The sequence below is a fragment of the Sorex fumeus genome, unplaced genomic scaffold (assembly GCF_029834395.1).
Source record: "Sorex fumeus unplaced genomic scaffold, SorFum_2.1 ptg000050l, whole genome shotgun sequence".
Taxonomy (NCBI): Eukaryota; Metazoa; Chordata; class Mammalia; order Eulipotyphla; family Soricidae; genus Sorex; species Sorex fumeus.
In genome coordinates, this window is record NW_026606107.1 from 18,742,828 (window position 1) to 18,766,227 (window position 23,400).

A 23,400-nucleotide genomic window follows, 5' to 3' on the forward strand; every position below is an offset into this window, starting at 1 on the left:
TACCAAAACTGTTGAAAAAAAACTCATATCTGGACAGCCAACTGTTTGGTTACCAGAAAGAAAAGAAGGCTAGAGTGGAGGGCTGAGGGGAGGCATAATTGGGATAAAGGCAAAACATAAGTTGATTTTTGACAGACATATGTTTGGAAACATATAAAATGTTATGATATAATGTTACCTTGAATAAAAATTATAGGGAGTTAGCTCTAGGATCAAGGGTATGTGCTTTACATGCACAAAGTGCTGCATGATTCCTGCAACTGCATGGCCTCCTTATCATTGCCAGATGTGGAATACTATGCAGCTAAAAGAACCAGTGAAATCATGCAATTTTCTGCAACACAGCTGGAACTGGAAGATATCGTGTTGAGTGAAGCAAGCCAGAGAAGAAAGACAAATACAGGGTAATCTAACTTGTCTGTGGTATATATAGAACCCTGGATGAGAAAATGTACTATGATAAGAGGGGGATACCTAGATCACCCTTGACCCCAGTGTTTAAGGAGGAGAAGAATGAGAAGGAAAGAAATCAGGGTGGGAAGAAGAAAATGGGAAGTAATGGATGAACAGCATCAAGGCTTCAGTTATACTGGTGATACGAGTGAGTGGTATAGTCATATATACAAAACACAGACTCAGCAAAACTGAAAACATGATATTTAAGTAGCAACCACTGAAAATTTTCTAATGTACCTGTTAAATTGACAGGTAGAGATGAGGTGGGGGTTGGAGTGGGGTAGGGAGGGAATATGGGAACACTGGTAGAGAGAAACTGACACTGGTGGAGAGATTAGTATTGAAATATTACATGCCTAAAACTCAACTATCAATAACTTTGTAAATCAGTTATTTATTAATAAATAATAAAATTATACTCGAGGAAAAAATTAAAAATATAAATTAAAAAATAAAATGAGCTCCAGAAATTAATAGCTATAAATGCCAATACAAAAAAATAAGAATTCTCTCAAGCAGATAATCTAGCCCTCTACCTTATGATACTTGAAAAGGAATAAACAACCCAGCATAGCAGAAGGAAATAAAAGATTAGCAAGAAAATTAATGAAACAAATAATAAAGAAAAAACACCTTTTCAAAGTTTGGTTCTTTGAAAAGACTGACAAAATTGACAAACCTCTGGCTATACTAACCAAGGGGGAAAAGTTAACAAAGACTAAAATGATTAAAATCAAGAATGAGAAATGACTGTAGACAGGTGTATATTTTTAAACTGTGAACTCTACACATTAAGAAGGTAAACTGAATGATATTTAAATTATACCTGAACAGATTTATTTTAAAGACTTAAAATATATAAAAACCTACACATTCTTTTTAACAGTTGCTTAGTATTCGACCACATGAATGTATTACAATTTATCTATCTGTGCCTAATGATATTTTTCCTCTATATTTTGCAATTATTAACAAAATTACACTGACCAACCTTATACACATCTAATTGTATACACATGTAAGTATATCTGTTGGATAACTTGAGGCAAAGGCTATATGCAACTTTACTTTAGATAGATATCATCAAGGGCTTAGCATGAGATAGTACAGCGGGTAGGGTGTTTGCCTTGCACGCGGCTGACCTGGCCGACCTGAGTTCGATTCCTCCACTACTCTTGGAGAGCCCGGCAAGCTACCGAGAGTATCTCGCCCGCATGGCAAAGCCTGGAAAGCTACCCGTGACGTATTCCATATGCCAAACATAGTAACAACAAATCTCACAATGGAGACGTTACTGGGCCCGCTTGAGCAAATCAAACAATGGGAGGACAGTGCTACAGTGCTACAGATATCATCAAATTACTCCTGCTTAGAACTTTTAACAACTGACATATAATGGGAAGTAATGGGTGAACAGGCATCAGCTATTCTAGTGATATGGGTGAGTGGTACAGCCATATATCCAAAACACAGGCTCAACAAAACTAAAAACATGCTATTTATATGCCAAACACAGTAACAATTGTCACAGTGGAGACTTACTGGGCCTGCTCGAGCAAATCAATGAACAACAGGAGGACAGTGACAGTGACAGTGATTTCGCATAATAACTAATTGTATTTCTTTCTATAGGAAATCATCTACTGTATTTCGAATTTAGTTTGTCTTTTTTGAAGGCCACTCCAGAGGTGCCTGGAGGCCATCAGGGCTACATGTGGTGCTGTAGGGGTGGCAGGGCATGTAATGCTGGTACTGAGAATATCTATGAACCTTTTATGATAGCTCCCCAGATTCAGGAATTTATTTTGTTTTTGCTCTGGGGTTGTAGGTCACACCTGGCAGTGCTCAGAGGACTGTGAATGCCAGGGTTTGAGTCCGGGTCTCCTGCATGAGAAACATGTACTACAGCCTATTGAGCTTTATTTCTGGTCGAGAATTTATTCTTTTACATGCAATATTTTTAGAAATCATAGTATTATATTACATTTGTTCATTCTTTTTTAAGACCTCTCAAGCAGTGTTGAGGGTGTTTGGGGTCATTCCTAGCAATACTCTATCAAGAGTTGGTAGGTCAATGCTAGGATCCAAGGACGTGGTGCTATTGAGGCACTGTAGGGCTAGAGACTGAACCTGAGTTAGGCCCCCATCTTGCAGACCTCACCTCTGTATTATCTACTCATTCCCGTCTTATATTTTAAGCTGATTTTCACTTTTTTATTCAAACCAGAGTATTTTTGGTTCTTAGTAAAGATATAGTGATAACCTTTTACTTTTCATGCTTAACAGTCATCATGAAGTCATATTTTACCTGCCCATTTTTCATTATAAAGTTTCTTATGTATTTTATATTTCTGACATTTAGTTTTGAAACTCTCTTCTGAAACCTATTCAAATTTTTCTTGCTAGCTTTATTAATCATACAGAAACTCTTACGTACAACAAGTTCCAAAACACCATCCCCTTCACCAGCATTTTCTATCACTGTGGCTCCAAATCCAAGCTCTCGAATGAATTCTGCTATCACTGGGGGCTGTATAACAGCAGCGTTATATCTGACTTCTGCTTTGCCAGCCATCAGAGCCACAAGAACAGAATATATTCCTAGGAACATTAAGAAAGACAATTCAGATAATATGCCTGGGAGAAAGAGTAATGTCATAATAGTTTTAATATAATTTCATTTGCATCTGAAAGGATGAAGGTGAAACTATACATTTTAATGGCATAACATTTATGCAAGTCTTGAATGCAAACACAATTAATTATTTAAGAAGAGTCTTATTTCTTAAACATTTTGTTATGGAAAGTTTTAGTTACATATACAAAGAAGAGAAAAACATACTGAAATTGGTGAATCTGTTACCTAGTTTCAACAATTACAGTAACACTGGAATGATGTTGTTTGGTCTATGTGAGCATTCCTACTCACTTACATCATGTCCTCTACCTTGAATATTTAGAAGCAAATTCCCAGCATCCCATAATTTTATATGTAAATATTTAAATATGTATCATTAAAAGATAACCCTCTCTTAAAAATAATAACACAATTATATCTAAATAACTAAATATCATAAAATATTTACGCAGTTTTCATTTTTGGTAACTTTCTATTAAACCAATATTTAGTTATTCTGTCTTTGAAGATTTTCTTTTGGTTTTTGGGTCATACCAGTGGTAGTCAAATATCACTCCTGGTTCTGTGCTCAGGGATCACTCTTAGCAGGGCTCAGAGGAACATACAGAGTGCCAAGGATTAGACCTAGGTGGGCCATATGCAAAGCAAAAACCCTACCAACTCTAGCCCTCTTTAATTGCAAATTTTATAATTTTTTTAAACTAAAATTTGTACACAATATTATTTTTGAGCATTTTAGTAAAAGTAAACATTAGTAACAAATTGTTGGTAGAGGATATAATTCTAGACAAATTTGGTTTGGGTCTAATGCTCAATCTGGGTATTGAAAACTGGATTGCAGTTATTAGTTTTAAGGAAAGCTTTATCAGAAAATAAATTTCTTAAAATCCATTCCAGCCAAAGTTCAGAAATAATAGCAGTCCTAGGGACTGAAGCACTAGTAGAATAGGCAGGGCACCTTGTACACAGCCAACCTTGGTTCAATCCCAGCACCTCGTATGGTTTCCTGAGCCCCATCAGGAGTGATGCTTGAGTGAAGAACCAGGAGTAAGCCCTGAGCATATCCAGGAGTGGTGCCCCTCCTAAAAAATAGTAGACTTGGGGACATAAAGATAGTACACAGGGTAAGGTGTTTGCCTTGCATCACCCGACCTGAATTTGAAAACCAGCAGCCCATATGGTCTTCTAAGCCCTGGGATCCCTGAGAGCCTAGTCAGGCCTGGTGTGATCCCCCAAAGAACAAAAGAATAGCAGTCTTACGGATTTTCTTATTTATTTTCCTACAAATATTACTGATACTAAAATGTGATCATGAATTAAATAAAATAGGAACTATATACTTAAGGAACAAAACACTAACAAAAATTGGCCATCAGGAGATCAAAGTTGTCTTTGATACTACAGTCTTTATGAGGCCTTAGCAAGAATCATAAATATGGTTTTTAAAACACATATGAGGGAGGAAAGGGCAGTTTCCAAACTAGTACATAAAATAATAGGCAGTAAGAGTGTCTCACCTTCTTCCCGTCTTAAATTCCGTTCAATGTTTGCCACACAAGAAGCACACGTCATACCAGAAACCTGTATGTAACACTTAGATGAAGTCTTTGCATCCTCCTTCTCATGAACTGGTGTCACCGTTTTAGTATAAAATTCATTAGTCGAGGTCAAAAGTGGTATTTCTGATGAGGGCTGAGTTATTACCACCAATGGTTCATTCATATCTGATAGAGAAGGAAATATTTTTTTCATTTAAAGTATTCTTCATTTATATTTCTTTCACTTAACACAATCCACACCTCCAGTCACAGTATATCCATTTTGGTTTTGGGGCCATACCTAGTGGTACTCAGGATTTCCTTCTGGCTCTGTGCACAGGGATTACTCCCAGAAGGCTCAGGAACATACAGGACACTGGGGATCAAACCTAAGTCAGCAGTGTGGAAGGCAAATGCCACTGTACTATCACTCCAGCCCCTACCTATTATTTTACAAGTAGCAAGGGCAGAGAAATAGCATAAGTAAATAAAGCACTTGATTTGCATACTGCTGAGATTGGTTTGAATTCCCAGCACATATTTCCTGAACACCACCAGAACTAGCCTCTGAATACCACCAGGTGTGGCCTGAAAGTCAAATAAATAAATAAGTGGGATGCCAGCAAGGAACAAGACTACTCAGAAATGTGATTCTTTGTACCTTCCAAAAAGTAACTTCTTTTAAGTCAAAGGAGAAGGAAAAAGATTGGTTATTTTTCACTTATTTGTGGTATATAGTGACAGACAAGAATATGGAAGGCAACAAATGATGCCTTGGCATGATTTACAGGAATGAGAATACCAAGGAAGGAGAAGTGTGCACACAGGGGAGAGGAATGAGGAAGTGGACTGGCAGTAACATAAAGGTCAAGGGTCTTGGAAATGTTGGTGCTTTAGCAGTGAGGTCACTGTGTACATCAAAACATTAAGAGCCAACTTGCAACCCAATCATTTTTTAAATAAGTTTGCTAAGGAGGCAGGATGGGGAATCGGAGAGAAACTATTATCATCGGCGGAGGGATGTTAAGATTGGTAGTAGATTTGTAGCTGGAACATCGAATGTCTAAAACCATTACCGAACGCTTTATAAATCACGATATTTAAATAATTTTAAGTTACTTATTTAAAACTGCATCTCTCAGTTCTCAAATTAGTCTAAATTGCATAAAAATTTTTTATTATTTCTTGTCATGATTTCCTGCCCAACCACAGAGAGAAAGTCTATTTAGTGGACAGCTATGAATTTTATAACAAACTTTTACTATAATGTTTATAATTTGCCCACTGGCATTAAAGCAACTCATGATATAGTTGGTGGAAGAAAAATTATTTGCAAGAGCTGGAGAGATAGTACAGGGATTAATGTACATACCTTGCACATGACCTGCCCCAGATTGATTTCCAGTTCCCCAAGTGCCACAGGATGCAGCTCTGGAGGTCCCCCAACCACCAGTTCAGTGTAGGGTCTGAGGGTATGGTAGTGATCAATCTTACTGGGGGATTAACAGTGTCAGACCCTAAGGTATTTGGGGGCCTCCAGGACACATCCTGCAATTCTTAGGGGAAGATGAACTTGGATTGGGTGGATGTGCAACAATGCACCTTTTAAGAAAATTGTAGTTAAAATATAGTATACAATGGAATACTAGTTGACTATATGAAAAGATGAAATCATGCAATTTGCTGTTACAAAGATCGATCTGTGAGTGCATCACACAGAGTGAAGTTAGTCAGGAGAGGGACAGACACAAAATGATCTCTTCTCCTATGTAGGACATAAAAAAACATGATGGAGGAATAAGAAAGCCCATCAGCAACAGAAACTGAGAATTGGTCTTCAGTACAATGTTTACCACTGTGTGTGTGTGTGTGTGTGTGTGTGTGTGTGTGTGTGTGTGTGTGGCAGGGGAGAAATGGGAGAACACTGGGACAATAGTGGAAGGAAAACACTCTGGTGGAAGGTATAGTTCTGGAATGATACCATGAAAAAACCCTACCATTCATAGTACTGTAAACCACAATTCCCAAAATAAAATTTTAAAATAAAACAAAAATAATAGTTCAGGTAGCCTGGTTACAATAGCACTAACATGTTTAGCTCTGATATACAAAGTTCCTGCATCACCATCAAAGTGCTCACAACCCGGCTTACTCTTCAAGCTTGTGTTCTCTCTTCAATACGTCTCACTTGCTTGTCTCCATGTTTCTTTGCTTGTCTAATTCTACTCTTGAGAAGTCTGTGTTCTCTCTCTCAAACGTGTACTTCTCCCTCTCTCTCCCCTCAAACCTAAATTAGTTTCAACAAAACCTACCTTGCTTCACCAAAAATAAGTGTTCACAACCTGCCACCACTGTCTTCTAAAAATTTTATTTATTATAGTTTAGGTTATGGGCTAGAGCGATAGCACAGCGGGTAAGGCGTTTGCCTTGCAAACGGCCAATATGGCCGACCCGAGTTCGATTCCTCCGCCCCTCTCGGAGAGCCTGGCAAGCTACCGAGAGTATCTCGCCCGCACGGCAGAGCCTGGCAAGCTACCCGTGAAGTATTCAATATGCCAAACACAGTAACAACAAGTCTCACGATGGAAATGTTACTGGGCCCGCTCAAGCAAATCGATGAATAACGGGAGGACCGTGACCAGTTTAGGTTATGATTATAATAGTGTTGACATTTATGATTTTGGTGTATAAACCTACCTCAATTAGCCAACCACCAAAATGTCCCAAATCCTTCACCAATGTCCTTGGATTACTTCCAGTCCACCTCATCACTTAGCCCACACATTCCATCCCTAACCTGCTATTCTCATTTCTGCAAGCAATGAATTTGTTATCAATTGAAATTGTCCATACCCTTATGTTTCTCTTAATACCACAGATGAGTGAGGTCATCTGGTACTTGTCTTTATCCCTCTGGTTTACTTCACTCAGCATGATACTTTCCAGTTCCATCTAAACGGCAGTGAATTGATTTCATTTTTCCAGTAGCTACATAGTATTTCATTGTTTGTGTATATATAGAACAAATTCTTTATTCATTTGTCTGTTGTCAGACATTTGTGTTGTTTTCATATCCTGGCTATTGTATTCTATTGTATTAAGCATTTCAATTAACGTAGGTATGCATGTATCTTTTCAACTTAATGTTTTTGTGTTTGGGAGATATATGCCAAGAAAGGAAATCACTGGGCGTTCAGGTCTTATTCTTATATTTTTAAAAGAATCTCCATACTGTTTTTCCATAAAGGCTGAACGAGACAATTCTCCTTCACCAGTAACAAAGGAGAATTCTTTTTTTACTATATCCTCCTGACATTATTATTTCCCTTGTTTATAATATATGCCATGATTAGTGGTGTGAGACGAAGTCTTGAATTGTAGTTTTCACTTAAATTTCTCTGGTGAGAAACACTTTTTCATAAATTTATTGGTCATCTGTATATCCTCTTCAAGTTAGTGTGTTCACTCCTGTTCCATTTTTTGATTGGGGGGTGGGGGAGGGGGGTAACACCTGGCAGTTCTCAGAACTGACTTCTGGCTCTGAGCTCAGGAATCACTCCTGACTGGCTCAGGGGACCATAGAGTGCCAGGAATTGAACTTTGGTAAGCTGCGTGCAAGGCAAAAATTACCTACTGTACTATAACTCTGGCCCTCTCTCTCTCCATTTTTTGACAGTTACTGGTTTCTTCATTACTGGCCTTTGTCAGTGCATTCTATATTTTGGGAGTTTGCCCTTTAACCCATATGTTATTTGCAAATATTTTCTCCAATTCAGTAGAGTGTCCTTTTGTTTGGGTCTGAGGTTCTTTTGTCATGGAAAAAACTTAAATTTTTTTTTCTTTTTGGGTCACACCAGGCGATGCACAGGGGTTACTCCTGGCTCTGCACTCAGGACTTTCCCTTGGCGGTGCTCAGGGGACCATATGGGATGCTGGGAATCGAACCAGGGTTGGTTGCATGCAAGGCAAACGCCCTATTCACTGTGCTATTGTCCCATCCAAAAAAACTTTTAAATTTTATCTAGTTCCATTTGTTTACTTTTGTCATCCGTACCAGTGGAATTAAATCATTGAAAAACACTTTCAAGGTCCAAATACTGGCAAGTACTCCTTATATTTCCCTCAATATATATTATTGATTCTAATCTAATCTCAAGGTCTTTAATGCTCTTTGAATTAACTTTTGTTTATGATGTGAGATATAAATATAATTTCATTTTTTGTATATAGTTATCCAGTTTTCCCAATACCACTTATTGAAGAAGCTTTCCCTTCTCCATTTCATGCACCTAGAGAACTTGTCTTAGAACAACTCTTCATAGTTCTAAGAGTTTATCTCTGGACCTTCTAATCTAACCCACTTGTCTGACAGACTATCCTTACACCAGCCTGACTGGGTATTGATTACTATATCAAAGCAGACACGAAAACCCTCACACTTTCTCTCTCTGGCCCTATCATATGCCTTTCTATGTAAATGCGATTGATGAGCGAATAACAAGTAGCTTCCATTTTTCTTACAACCTCCTCTACCATTTATAGCCCACCTAGGATTGGTGTAGCACTGTAGCACTGTCCTCCCATTGTTCATCAATTTGCTCGAGCAGGCACCAGTAACATCTCCATTGTGAGACTTCTTGTTACTGTTTTGGGCATATCGAATACGGCACAGGTAGCTTGCCAGGCTCTGCCTTGTGGGTGGGATACTCCCGGTAGCTTGCTGGGCTCTCTCTCTCTAGAGGGATGGAGGAATTGAACCTAGGTTGGCCCCGTGCAAGACAAATGCCCTACCAGCTGTACTATTGCTCCAGCCCAGGATTGGTGTAACAAGTGAAATGCATCAATCCCTTCCCGCCTGTACATGGGTCACAGTACTAAGACTGTGAAGCTCTAGCACTAATATTCAGAAAATGGGTAGCCACAATGCTGGTAGTATCTTAAATTCTGATATCTAGAAAACACACAAAACTCATCTGATACTGACCTTTTATCCAAATGGCATGGATTAAAAATTTATTATTTCATAGGTAATAATTACTGTGCCCAGGTGTTTTTAATCTATTAATTATAGCCAAATGCTATGTCTGCTATAAGCTTTAACACATGCAAGGTACACAAAAACCTCCAGGTAATTTTTTTGTTAAATAATTTATTCTTGGAGACCTTACCTATGGCTATGGTACAAATCACTGTTTAAAATTATTTTTATGACTATCTGATATGATTTCACTCCATTATTTCCATTTTTCTATCATTCCCATTTTTGCTGGTTTCACAATCTTTTCCCATTTTACAATTACAAGTTTCCTATACTTTATACAGATTTTTAGCTCCAGAAGCCACTTAACATTTTAGTACACTGCATGAATTTTCAATACAGAATTATGAAACTTTTTTGGATTTTTTGGGGGTCAGGGACCAGAACAAAACCTACAGTGTCTAGATACACATAAAACAAGTAATTTGCCACTGAACTACATCCTTGATTATATGAAGTATATCTTTGATCAAGATTTATTAAAATGCAAATTGTAGCCATGGATATTAAATGGCACAACTACTTTACTTTTTTATTTTATTTTTTATTTATTTTTTAATTTTTATTAGTGAGACATCATGAGGTACAGTTGTAGACTTACAAATTTTTGTGCTTGGGTTTCAATTATACAGTGATCAAATACCCATCCCTCCACCAGTGCCCATTTCCCACCACCACGGATCCCAGTATCCCTCCCACCCTCCATCCCCCCTATTCCACCCTGCCTCTGTGGCAGGGCATTCCCTTTTGTTCTCTCTCTCTTATTGGATGAGCACAACTATTTTAAAGAAAGCTTAGAAGTTCTTGAAAAAGTTAACCATATTTACTATATGATCCAAGATTTTCACCCCCAGGTGTATGTACAACCAGAAAACGTAAAAGTATATCTAAGCAGGGGTCAGAGTGATAGTCCAGTGGGCATTGTGCTTGACTGCATGTGGCCAACCTGGATTCAGGCCCCAGGAATACAAATGGTTCTCCAAACACCACTATTGGTAAGCTCTAAGCACCACTGGATGTAACCCAAAGTCAAATACAAATGTAAATATATATGTGTGTAGAAAGATACATGTAGATAACCATGTAAAACTTGAAAAAGTTCATAACAGCATTATACATAATAGTCGATGAGTGCAAACAACCAAAATTTCCACCAAGTGACAAATGGATATAGAAAATATGGTACAGAGGCTACAGAGATAGTAAAGTGGGCAGGACTCTTGCCTTATATGCAGCCAACCCAGGTTCAATTCCCAGCACCCCATACAGACCCTGAGCCCTGCACAGTGATTACTGAGCACAGAGCCAGGAGTAAGCCCTGAGCAGAGCTGGTCCCCAAACAAACAAAAAAATATGGTCCATACTAAAAATGAAATACTATTTATTCAGGTATAAATAGGAGTAAAATACTGATGTATGTCACCAAAATGAATGATTATGTGTACCTTAAAACAGTATGTTTGGATTTGAGAACTAGTACAGGGGTTAAGATATATGGTTTTTTCTATAGACTATAGACCAAACATGATTGTCACCCATTGGCTCTTTTGAAAACCACAACACCCAGAAGGAGAGAGAGAACAAAAGGGAATGCCCTGCCACAGAGGCAGGGTGGAATGGGGGGGATGGAGGGTGGGAGGGACACTGGGATCCGTGGTGGTGGGAAATGGGCACTGGTGGAGGGATGGGTATTTGATCATTGTATAATTGAAACCCAAGCACAAAAATTTGTAAGTCTACAACTGTACCTCATGATGTCTCACTAATAAAAATTTTTAAAAAATGATATATGGTTTTTATGTGGCCAACCATGGTCCAATCCCTGGCACCACATGGTTCCCCCCTATCATCACTAAGTGCAGCTCTGGAGGCGCAGAAGCAGCACAAGGGTAGCCCAGGAAATCCCCAGGACCACTGGGCCAAACAACAATGCATTCTTGGGTACTAGCATTGAATTGGCAGTCAAGTCAACCTAAAATTGCTAAAACTGGTCCCTAGCTTGGGAGACCCCTCAAAAACACATGCTAAATTAAACAAGTCACAAAGAAACAAATAGTTTATGGTCCCACTTACAGAGTACCCATAGTAGTTGAATACTTAGAGACAAAAATAAAACTAAAGATAATAAGTGCTAGAATAAGTACCTCTGGAAGGGTGACAAAAATGTTCTAAATTAGATATTGTGACAGTGAAACTGTTAAAATGCTAACCACTGGATTAAGTATTGTAAATGGATAACATTTTTGGTATATAACTTATACCTTGTCTTTAAAAAATGAGAATTCAACAATCTTAATATTTTTCATGAATAAGAAAATTAAAAATGCTTAGTAAGTTTCTTCAACGGATACTTGTTTTATTAATGTTAGCATGTATTAAACATAATTTTTATGCTTCTTAGTTTATGTGAACATGGGAAGAGGATGTGACGATTTTATATTTTTCATTTTTATCAGAATAGTGGTTAATGACATTGTCTGGAAAACACGTTTTGTAGCTATTTTATTATTTACAAGAAATTTCATTAGAAAATTTCCAGTTTAAGATTAGGTTAAATTTTGAGGACCAGAGCAATAGGATAACAGGTAGGACATTTGCCTTGCACACATCTGGGTTCCAAAGCACTCCATATGGTCCCCCGAATCCCATCGGAAATGATTCCTGAACACAGAGCAAGCCTAAGCCCTGGAAGCAGGGGAGGGATATTGGGGACAGTGGTGGTGCAAATGTACACTGGTGGAGGGACATGTGTTCAATAATTGTATGAATGAAACTCAAACATGAAAGTTTTGTAACTGTAGCTCAAGGTAATTCAATTTTTAAAAAAAGGAATAAAAAAGAAGCATAAGCCCTGGAAACCACCAGATATGGACTAAAACCCAAAAATATTTTTAAAAACAAAATAAAGTTAGGTTAAAGTTTAGCCAAAACCTACATGTTAAGCATTTAAGCAAATTTCATTTGATAAATGTTTTTAGTTTAAGTTCAAGGTAGAGATACAACCTTTGAACAAGTTCTTGAGTCAGTTTAATGTGAATGGATGACCTCATTAAAAAATTAAAACTTATTTTTCACTTATTCTATTTTAAAAAAAACATACATTTGAGAGTAATCAAACCTGGGACTTGGCTTTCTCTGTGCAAGCGCCCCAAGTGTCCTCTAGGACCCTGGGTCGCCCACCATTCCTGAGCCTCTTCCTGTTCGTCCCTAACTCTGTACCACTCTTCTTCCCCTGCCAGGTCAGGTAATCCGCCAATATTTGAACCCGGGACTTGGCTTTCTCCATGCAAGTGCCCCAGGCGTCCTCTAGGACGACTGAGCCTCTGCCTGTTCATCCCCAACACTGTGCCAGCCTTCTTACCCTCCCAGCTGGCACCCCCCCACACACACACCAGGTACCTGTGGGGGCGTGGCCTCTTCAGAAGTGGGTGTGGCTTCTGTAGAAGTAGGCGTGGCATAAATTTAGGCGGGAAGCAAGCAGGTAATTTACTCATACCAAGAAATCTAGTGTAACATCTCAGTGCCCATACCTCCACACCAACATGAAGAAACAACGCAAATCCCCACCTCATGGGAGGACAATGAAAAGAGTCAAGAAACCTCAATAGGTGCTAAACCCTAAATTTCTCTGAGAAAGAATTCTGATATGAAGTAATGAAGATGTTCAATGAACTCAATGAAACGGTCAGACAGATATCCAGTAACATGAGAGAAACAATCGAGAAATTACAGGAAGAAATGAGAGCAGAAATTGAAAAGCTATGCAGAGAAATGTCACAAATCAAAGATTCCATCAATGAAATAAAAAACGCAGTCTGTACCATCAACAGTACAATGGCCACAGCTGAAGAGAGAATCAGTGAGCTGGAAGATCAGCTGCACGAAGCCAACAGGCAACAACAAACAATGGCAAGAGACATCAAAATAGATCTAGAGCAAATCAGAGTCCTTGGAGACGATCCCAAGAGGAACAACATTAGAATCATTGGCATACTAGAAGGTCAGAAACAATCCCAATGAAAAAGCCATGGAAAAACAAATCATTGCTGAAAAATTCCCAGAGCTGTACAATGCAACCATTCAGATTCAAGGAGCCCAAAGGGTGCCAGCTAAAAGAGAACCTAACAAAAACACACCAAGACATATCATAGTTAGAATGATGGATCCACCGATAGAGACACAATACTGCAAGAAGCAAGGTCAAAGAAGGAAATCACATACAAAGGAGTACCCTGTAGATTCACAGCAGACCTATCAGAGGAAACCCTCCAAGCCCGAAAGCAATGGTGGGATATAGTAAAATAAAAAAAACTCACTGAAATGAACACTTCACCAAGAATACTCTATCCGACTAAACTCTCACTCAAACTCGAAGGAACGGTACACTATTTTCTAGATGAACAGCAGCTCAGAAACTTCATAGACTCAAAACCAAACCTAAGAAGGGCTAAACGGGCTACTATAAGACAAGACAACCCCTACAAATACAACAGACCCTTACAGAAAGATGAGAGACAAAACCCCATAACAATAATCTCTCTCAACGTCAATGGTCTAAATTCACCAATTAAGAGACACAGAGTGGCAAAAAGGATTCAGAGACAGAACCCAACATTCTGCTAACTAAAAGAAACTCATCTCAACAGTCAGAGCAAACACAGACTCAAAGTTAAAGGATGGAAAACAATTCTGCAAGTATATAAAAAAGAGAGAGAGAACCCTAAAAAACCGAATCAGAAATGAAAAGGGGGATATCACAACAGAAACCAAAGAAATTCAAAAGATCATCAGAGACTACTTTGAAAGTTTGTATGCCACAAAACAAGAAAACCTAGAAGAAATGGATAAATTTCTGGATTCCTATAATCTCCCAAGGCTGAATCAAGAAGATCTAGAGTACCTGAACAGGCCTATTAACATCAAAAAAATTGAAACTGTAATCAAAAGTATTCCCAAAAACAAAAGCCCAAGTCCAGATGGATTCACTAGTGAATTTTTCCAAACATTTAAAGACGACCTATTGCCAGTTCTTCTCAAGCTTTTCCAGGAAATCAAAGAAACATAAACTCTTCCAAACAATTTCTATGAAGCCCATATCTCTCTAATACCAAATGGAAATAAAGACAACACAAGAAAAGAAAACTACAGGCCAATATCCCTGATGAACATGGATGCGAAGATTCTCAACAAAATCCTAGCAAATAGAATTCAACAACTCATCAAAAAGATCATACACCATGACCAAGTGGGATTCATCCCGGGATGCAAGGATAGTTTAATATTTGTAAATCAATCAACATAATCGATGATATCAACAAAAGAAAAGATAAAAACTATATGATCATATCAATAGATGCAGAGAAAGCATATGACAAGATCCAGCACCCGTTCATGATGAAAACCCTCACCAAAATGGGTATAGAGGGGACTTTCCTCAATATAGTTAAAGCCATCTACCAAAAGCCTACAGCAAGCATCATCCTCAATGCGGAAAAACTGACAGCCTTCTCTCTAAGATTAGGGACGAGACAAGGATGCCCACACTTTCCACTGCTGTTCAATATAGTACTGGAAATACTTGCAATAGTGGTTAGGCAAGAAAAAGATATTAAGGGCATTCAGGAAAGAAAGAAAGAAAGAAAGAAAGAAAGAAAGAAAGAAAGAAAGAAAGAAAGAAAGAAAGAAAGAAATCAAGCGCTCACTATTTGTAGATGATATGATACTATAATTAGAGAACTCTAAAACCTCTATCAAGAAACTCCTAGAAACAATAGACTTGTATAGTAAAGTTGCAGGCTATAAAATCAGTACCCAAAAGTCCATGGCTTTCCTATATGCAAATAGTGAGAGAGAAGAAAGTGACAAGAAAAAAACTATCCCGTTCACAATGGTGCCCCAGAAAATCAAGTACCTAGGAATCAGCTTAACTAAGTAAGTAAAGGACCTATACAAAGAAAACTACAAAACACTACTCCAGGAAATAAAAGAGGACACAAGGAAATGGAAAAATATCCCCTGCTCATGGATCGGGAGAATTAACATTGTCAAAATGGCAATACTTCCCAAAGCATTGTACAAATTCAATGCAATCCCTATAACGATATCCATGACATTCTTCAAAGAAATGGAGCAAACACTCCTGAAATTCATATGGAACAATGAGCCCCACAAATAGCTAAAGCAATTATTGGGGGGAAAATGGGAGGAACCAACCTACCTAACTTCAAACTCTACTATAAAGCAGTAATAATTAAAACAACATGGTACTGTAACAAAGGCAGAGTTGCAGACCAATGGGACAGGCTTGAACATACTGACATCTCCCCCCAAACATATGATCATCTAATCTTTGATCAGGGAGCAAGAAATGTGAACTGGAGCAAGGAAAGCCTCTTTAACAAATTGTTGGCAAAACTGGACAGCTACATGCAAAAAAATGGGCTCAGACCTCTGCCTAACACCATGTACAAAAGTAAGATCAAAATGGATTAAAGACCTCAACATCAGATCGGAATGCATAAGGAATATTGAAGACACAGTTGGCAAAACTCTCCATGACATTGAAGCTAATGGTATCTTCAAAGATGTCACGCCACTGGCCAAGCAAGTGAAAACAGAGACAAATGGGACTACCTTAAACTAAGAAGCTTCTACACCTAAAAGAAACAGTGACCAAAATACAAAGACAGTCTACAGAATGGGAAAGTATATTTTCCCAGTACCCATTCAACAAGGGGTTGATATCAAGGATATACAAAGTACTGGTTGAACTCCACAAGAAGAAAACATCCAACCCCACCAAAAATGGGGCGACGAAATGAACAGAAACTTTCTCAAAGAAGAAACCCGAACGGCAAAAAACACATGAGAAAATGTTCTACATCATTATCATCAGGGAGGTGCAGATAAAAACAACAATGAGATATCATCTCACACCACAGAGACTGGCCCACATTCAAAAGGACAAAGGCAACCGGTGTTGGTGCAGATGTGGGGAGAAAGGGAACCTCCTTCACTGCTGGTGGGAATGCCGAATGGTTCAGCCCTTTTGGAAAACAGTATGGACGATTTTCCAAAAATTAGATAGTGAGCTCCCATTTGACCCAGCAATACCACTCCTCGGAATGTATCCCAGAGAGGAAAAAAGTACAGTTGAAGTGACATCTGCACTTGTTTGTTCATTGCAGCACTGTTTACAATAGCCAGAATCTGGAAAAAACCTGAGTGACCAAGAACAGATGACTGGTTACAGAAACTTTGGTACATCTACACAATGGAGTACTATGTAGCTGTTTGAAAAGATGAAGTCATGAAATTTACATACAAGTAGTACTACATGGAATGTATCATGCTATGGAAAGGATCATGCTAAGCGAAATGAGTCAGAGAGAGAGGGACAGACATAGAAAGATTGCATTCATCTGGGGAACATAAAGTAACAAAATAAGAGACTAACACTCAAGAATAGCTGAGATAAGTACCAGGAGGTTTACTCCATGGCTTGGAGGCCAGCCTCACATGCTAGGGGAAAAAGCAGCTCAGATAGAGAAGGGAGCACCAAATAAAGGGTGTTGGGAGGATCCTCCCAGGATGGGAGACACATGCTAAGAGTAGAGTATAAACCAACATGTCCCTTCCCGGGGACAGCGCTGCATGTACTCAGCACACACATGCACACATGCACGCACACATGTACACGCACACGTGTATGCGCACACACATGCACATGCATACACACATGCACACGTACACACATGCACACACAAATCCACACACGTGCACATGCACACACAAACACACAAACGTGCACACGCACACAAGGCACATACACACACACAGGCACACACATGCACATGCATACACACATGCACACGTACATACATGCACTTAATGCCTCTTCTGCAAACCACAGCACCCAAAAGTAGAGAGAGAAAAAAAGGGAATGCTCTGCCACAGAGGCAGGGTGGGACGGGGTGGGGAGGATGGGTGGTGGGAGGGATACTGGGACCCGTGGTGGTGAAAAATGGGCACTGGTGGTGGGACAGGTACTTGATCATTCTATAATTGAAACCCAAGCATAAAAATTTGAAAGTCTACAACCGTACTTCATGGTGTTTCACTAATAAAAATTAAAAAAAAGAAAGTATCATGCTAAGCAAGATGAGTCAGAAAGAGAGGGACAGACATAGAAAGATTGCATTCATCTGGGAAACATAAAGTAACATAATAGGAGACTAACACTCAAGAATAGCCGAGATAAGTACCAGGAGGTTCAGTCTTTGTTTTGGAGGCCAGCCGCTCATGCTAGGAGAAAAGGCAGCTCAGATAGAGAAGGGAGCACCAAGTAAAGGGTGTTGGGAGGATACTCCCAGGATAGGAGATGCAAGCTGAAAGTAGACTATAGATCGAACATGATTGCCACTCAATGCCTCTTTTGCAAACCACAGCACCCAAAAGTAGAGAGAGAACAAAAGGGAATGCTCTGCCACAGAGGCAGGATGGGATGGGGGAGATGGAGAGTGGGAGGATTACTGGGATCAGTGGTGGTGGAAAATGGGCACTAGTGGAGGAATGGGTACTCGATCACTGTATAATTGAAACCCAAGCACAAAAATTTGTAAGTCTACAACTGTACCTCATGGTGTTTCACTAATAAATTTTTTAAAAAAATAAATAAATTTAACAGTAATGAAAGAGCAATTAGAAAAAGAACATACATTTGTTCAAATCCTCCCAAAATTTATATGGAAAAATACAACCCCTGCCTGGAGAGTGAAGCAATCCTCAGGAAAAAGAAAATGGGAGGCATCACTTCCTCAACTTCAAACAAAGCAGTAGTAATTAAAATAGTGAGACACTAGAATAAAGACAGACCCTCAGATCAATGGAACAGAATTGAAACCCTAGAGAAAGACCCTCGGATATACGGCTAATCTTCTATAAAAGCAAAAAATATGAAGCGGAGCAAAGAAATCCTCTTCAACAAGTAGTGGTGTGAAAACTGGCAAGCCACATGCAAAAACATAAACTCAGACTTCTTTCTAATGCCTTGTAGAAAAGTCAAATTAGAATGGATTAAAGACCTCAATATCAGACCTGAATTCATAAGGTACAAAGAGGAAAACATAGGCAGAACTCTGTGTGATATTGAAGCTAGTGGTATCTTAATGGAAGAAATGCCAAGCAAGTAGAAACAAAGATAAAAAATGGGACTCCATTAAATTATGAAGCCTCTGCACCTAAAAGGAAATAACAATCAACAATCACAGACTGGGAGAAACTCCTTTCCCACCATTTACCTGATAAAGGGTTAATATTCAAGATACATAAAACACTGTGGAACTTTACAAGAAAAAAAAAAACTCCAGTGCTGGAGAGACAGTACAGTGGCTAAGCATTTGCCTTGCCTGCAGCCAACCTGGATTCAATCCTTGGCATTCCATATAATCAATCCCCAAGTACCACCAAGAGTGTTTCCTGAGTGGAAAGCCAAAATAATCACATCACTGGGTTTGACCTAAAACTAAGGGTAAAAAGAAACTTCCACAAAGAAAAAATACAAATAGCTAAAAGGCATATGAAATAATTCTCTGTATTACTAGTCGTCAGGGAAATGTAAACCCAAACAACAATGAGAGATCACCTCACATCACAGAGACTGGTACTAGTCAAAAAGAACATTTAACCACCAATGTTGGTGTGAATGCTACGTTAAAAGGGGACTATCATTCACTGCTGGTGGAAATGTTGACTGATTCAGCCTTTTCAGAAGATAGTACAGACATACCTCAAAAAGCTAGGAATTGAGCCTCCAAACAACCTAGCTATTTCACTTCTGGGAATATACCTCAAGAGCCCCAAAACCCAATGCATGAAAGAAATATGCACTCCTATGTTCATTGCAGCACTATTCACATTAGCCAAAATCTGAAAACAACCCAAATGCCCAAGAACAAACGACTAAATAAAGAAGCTTTGGTACATATAACAACACAATACCACTCAGTCAAAATTGAAAGTCATGCAATTTGCTGATATATGAAGGTATCTGAAGAGTATCATGCTAAGTGAAATGAGTTAGAGGAAGAAGGGCAGACACAGAAAAATCTCATTCATATGCAGGATATAAAGAAAAACAATCGGGAAATAACTAGTGCCAAAATAAATAGAAACAAAGAGCAGGAGACTTGGAAGGAAGCTTGCAGGAAGGTACCTTAGTAGGAAGCTTGCCATTAGAAAGTCAGGAGGGGATATAGATCATGGAAGGGACCATTACAACAATGATAAAAGAAAGCGGTCACTCTGTACAAGAACTGGGTGTTGAAAGGGTGGTAAAGTGATATGTATAATACCTTATCAATACCATTACTGTAAACCAAAATGCCAAAATGGGGGAAAGGGATAAAAATGAAAGAAAAAAGAAAAACGTGTCTGCCATAGATGCAGGCTGTGGGGTAAGAGGGAAACTGGGTATATTGGGCTGGAGAGATAGTAGATAGTGGGTAGGGTGCTTACATTGCATGAGGGAAACCAGGGTTCGATCCCCAGCATCCCCTATGGTCCCCCAAGCACTGTCAGGAGTAATTCCTGAGTGTAAAGCCAGATGTAAGCCTTGAATATCACTGAGTGCAGCCAAAAAAACAGACAAAAAATTAGTACATGTCCTTCTGGGAATTTTATTCACTTATAAAAATGAATAGTATGCATTTTGATTAATATATTTATATACATACATATATGTATATATGCAATAAATTGTTAAAGGCATATTTGAAGGATCTGAAGTGAGAGTACAGTGGGTAGGGTGCTTTGCCTTGCAAATGACTAACTCAAGTTTGATCCCCGGAATCCCATTTAGTCCCCCAAGCACTGCCAAAAGTAATCTCTGAGTATAGAGTCAGGAGTAAATTCTGAGAACCATCAAGTTTAGCACAAAAACAAACAAAAAAAGGTATATTTATAAAAATATTATCAACCTGAATATATAGTTTTTTAGCTTATTTTACATTTTTTTTTGCTTTTTGGGTCACACCCGGCGATGCTCAGGGGTTACTCCTGGTTCTGCACTCAGGAATTACTCCCGGCGGTGCTCAGGGGACCATATGGGATGCTGGGAATTGAACCCGGGTTAGCCGCGTGCAAGGCAGATGCCCTACCCGCTGTGCTATCACTCCAGCCCCTTGTTTTACATTTTTAAGAACATATCTCAGACATTTCTTTGAGGCCTGAGGTATCATTAGTACTGCAACTTTAGTGGCTTTACAGCTTTTCATCCTGTGGATGTATCATGATTTATTAATGCTTCTAGTTCTTAAAAGTTATACATAATTATACACTCATTCATCTTTATATACATTGCTGAATATCACCATTCGGCTCATTTAAAAATACAGGCACCTGTTATTCATTTCCTTTTGATAAAAATCAAAAGAATTAGTAAAATATAGTGAAAGAACATTCAGGGGAAACAAAGAAAAAGTGATATTTACCTGACACGGTAGCATCAAATCCCATGTCTTCTATTGCTTCCCTCAAGGTTTCTGGAGAAGTCAGTAGGGGATCATACTCAATAATTCCATTGCTGCTTGCAAGGGAGACACATATTGATTTTACACCTGCCTTTTTTGATATAACACTCTCAATAGACTGCACACAAGAATTACAAGTCATGCCATCAATGTTTATCGTGGTTTCTTGCGTCAAAGGCTGACTGACTATGTTTCGAAAAGATGAGCTGGAAGGAGAGTTTGAAGTACTCTCAACTTCATTTGTAATGCTAACTCTGTATTTCCCTGGTGATATGGCCTCTATTGCTCTTTTCAGAGTTTCTGGAGTGACTGAGTTTGCTTTGTACTTTATTACAGCAGTCCTGTTCTCTAAGGAAACTACTATGCTGCTTATATATTGGAGTGTAGATAAAGCACTTTCTATAGTTGACACACATGATTTACAATGCATGCCATCAATGATAAAAGTGACTTTTGAATCACTGACACATGGTGAAGTTTTTTGCTGTAATCCTTCTGAAGATTTGACTGGTGTGTTCTTTAGGCGTTCAATATCAATGAGTCCTAATTTAAGGTACTTGGGCTGTTTTTTGACAAATGCTTGAAAGCCCGCTGCTTCAATCTGCTTTTTTATTTCCTCTACTGTGATAAGATGAGGTTGATAAACAATAGTAGCTTCTTGATTGTCCAGGGAGACTATTTAATAAAAAGAAAAATAATTATTTCAGTCAGTTATTCCTAGGACACTTCATAAAACATTCTGTAGGCCTAATAAATAGCCCCCCAATCCTGCTTATGTCTCATTCTTGTCATTATCCTTTCTGAAAATAATTATTTTCATAAAATGTTACTGACATACACTGCAACAGCATATAAGTTAGAGTCACCATATATATGACCTTGAAATTTCTACATGCTTGACTAGAAATAACTTATACATGAAGCAGACCCCAGACATGTTTGGGTTAAGAACCAGAAACTCCAAGAACTACCTCCCAGCTATCTTTTCTCTCCACCTCAAGATTCATATAACTTTTAACTATAAACTTTTACTTTATTGACACTAATACAAGAAACATGCTGCACCTAAAATTTCAATTAAACAATGAGCATTCTAGACCCAGATTCAGAACCCATGATAGGGAAGAAAATAGTTTTTAAAACAAACAGAAAACTAAGACTAACAAATCGATCAAATAATGTCAGATAAAATATACCAATACATAATATAATATAATACAATTAATATAATACATAGTATATAATATAGTGTATATGATGTATACAATATAATACAAATAATATAATACAATTGGTATATAATATAGCATATAACAATAATATATACCAATAAATAATGAGATAGTACCAAATAATACCTCTAATTCGCTGAACGCCTTGCAGCTTTCCAATTTTTCCTTCAATTGTGCTAGTACATGAATGGCAGGTCATCCCTTCTACTTTCATCTTCAGCATGACTTCACCTGCTTGGCCCATACTGTTATCTTCACTATATCCTGTCTTCTTCTCCAGAGTTCCCACATCTAAACTGAGGTCTGGAACTAGCTCTATTATCTGATTGGCATTTATTATAGAAGGGATTATTGTCACCACTGCAGTTCTTTGCTGAGGAGAAATCTGAATGTCTGTCACACCCTTGGTCTTGAGCAATGTGCTTTGGATATGGTCCCATGGTGGAGTCAGTGGAGAAGTAACAGTCAGAAATAAAGTATTGCTTAAAACAGGAAGAGGGTTAGGATTGTGAAGAATTGAATCAAAGCCCATATCATCAATAGCTTCCTGTAGAGTCTTTGGTGTCTGTAGTTTAGGGTCATAGATAATAGTCGCATTTTTCTCTTCCAGTGAAACCTTTTGAGAGAAAATTTCAGAAATCAGTTTATTTGTACGATAGGACACTTGCAAACAGCCAGTATCATGCCATACTAAAGAAGAATAAAGCAAAAAACACAGAGGAGTATATTGCAGCAGGGGGATTGGAAAAAGTATAGGAGATTAGGTACTTACCTTGTATGTGGTCAACCCAGGTTCCATCCCAGGCCACATATGATTTCCCAAGCACCTCCAGTTGGATAAAGCCTAAATCCCAGGGAATGATCTTAATAAAATTAAAACCAAGAGGATTCCTATCTCAAGAGGATAGGAACAGTGAGAGATCCTACACAAATTGGTACTCCTACAAGATTGATCCTGTTGCTATGCTTC

The 23,400-nt window shown here is 38.5% G+C and overlaps 1 protein-coding gene across 1 annotated transcript in view; it reads right to left on the reverse strand.

The window, feature by feature from the left end:
- ATP7A (ATPase copper transporting alpha) overlaps window positions 1–23,400 on the reverse strand; it is a 131,277-nt gene that overhangs the window by 78,769 nt on the left and 29,108 nt on the right. Inside the window, exons 2-5 of the mRNA XM_056124115.1 lie at window positions 22,557–23,046; window positions 21,160–21,873; window positions 4,612–4,818; window positions 2,894–3,057 (exon numbers count right to left, since the gene is read on the reverse strand). Of these exons, the coding sequence (XP_055980090.1) occupies window positions 2,894–3,057; window positions 4,612–4,818; window positions 21,160–21,873; window positions 22,557–23,046 (1,575 nt within the window). The remainder of the gene's footprint in view (window positions 1–2,893; window positions 3,058–4,611; window positions 4,819–21,159; window positions 21,874–22,556; window positions 23,047–23,400) is intronic.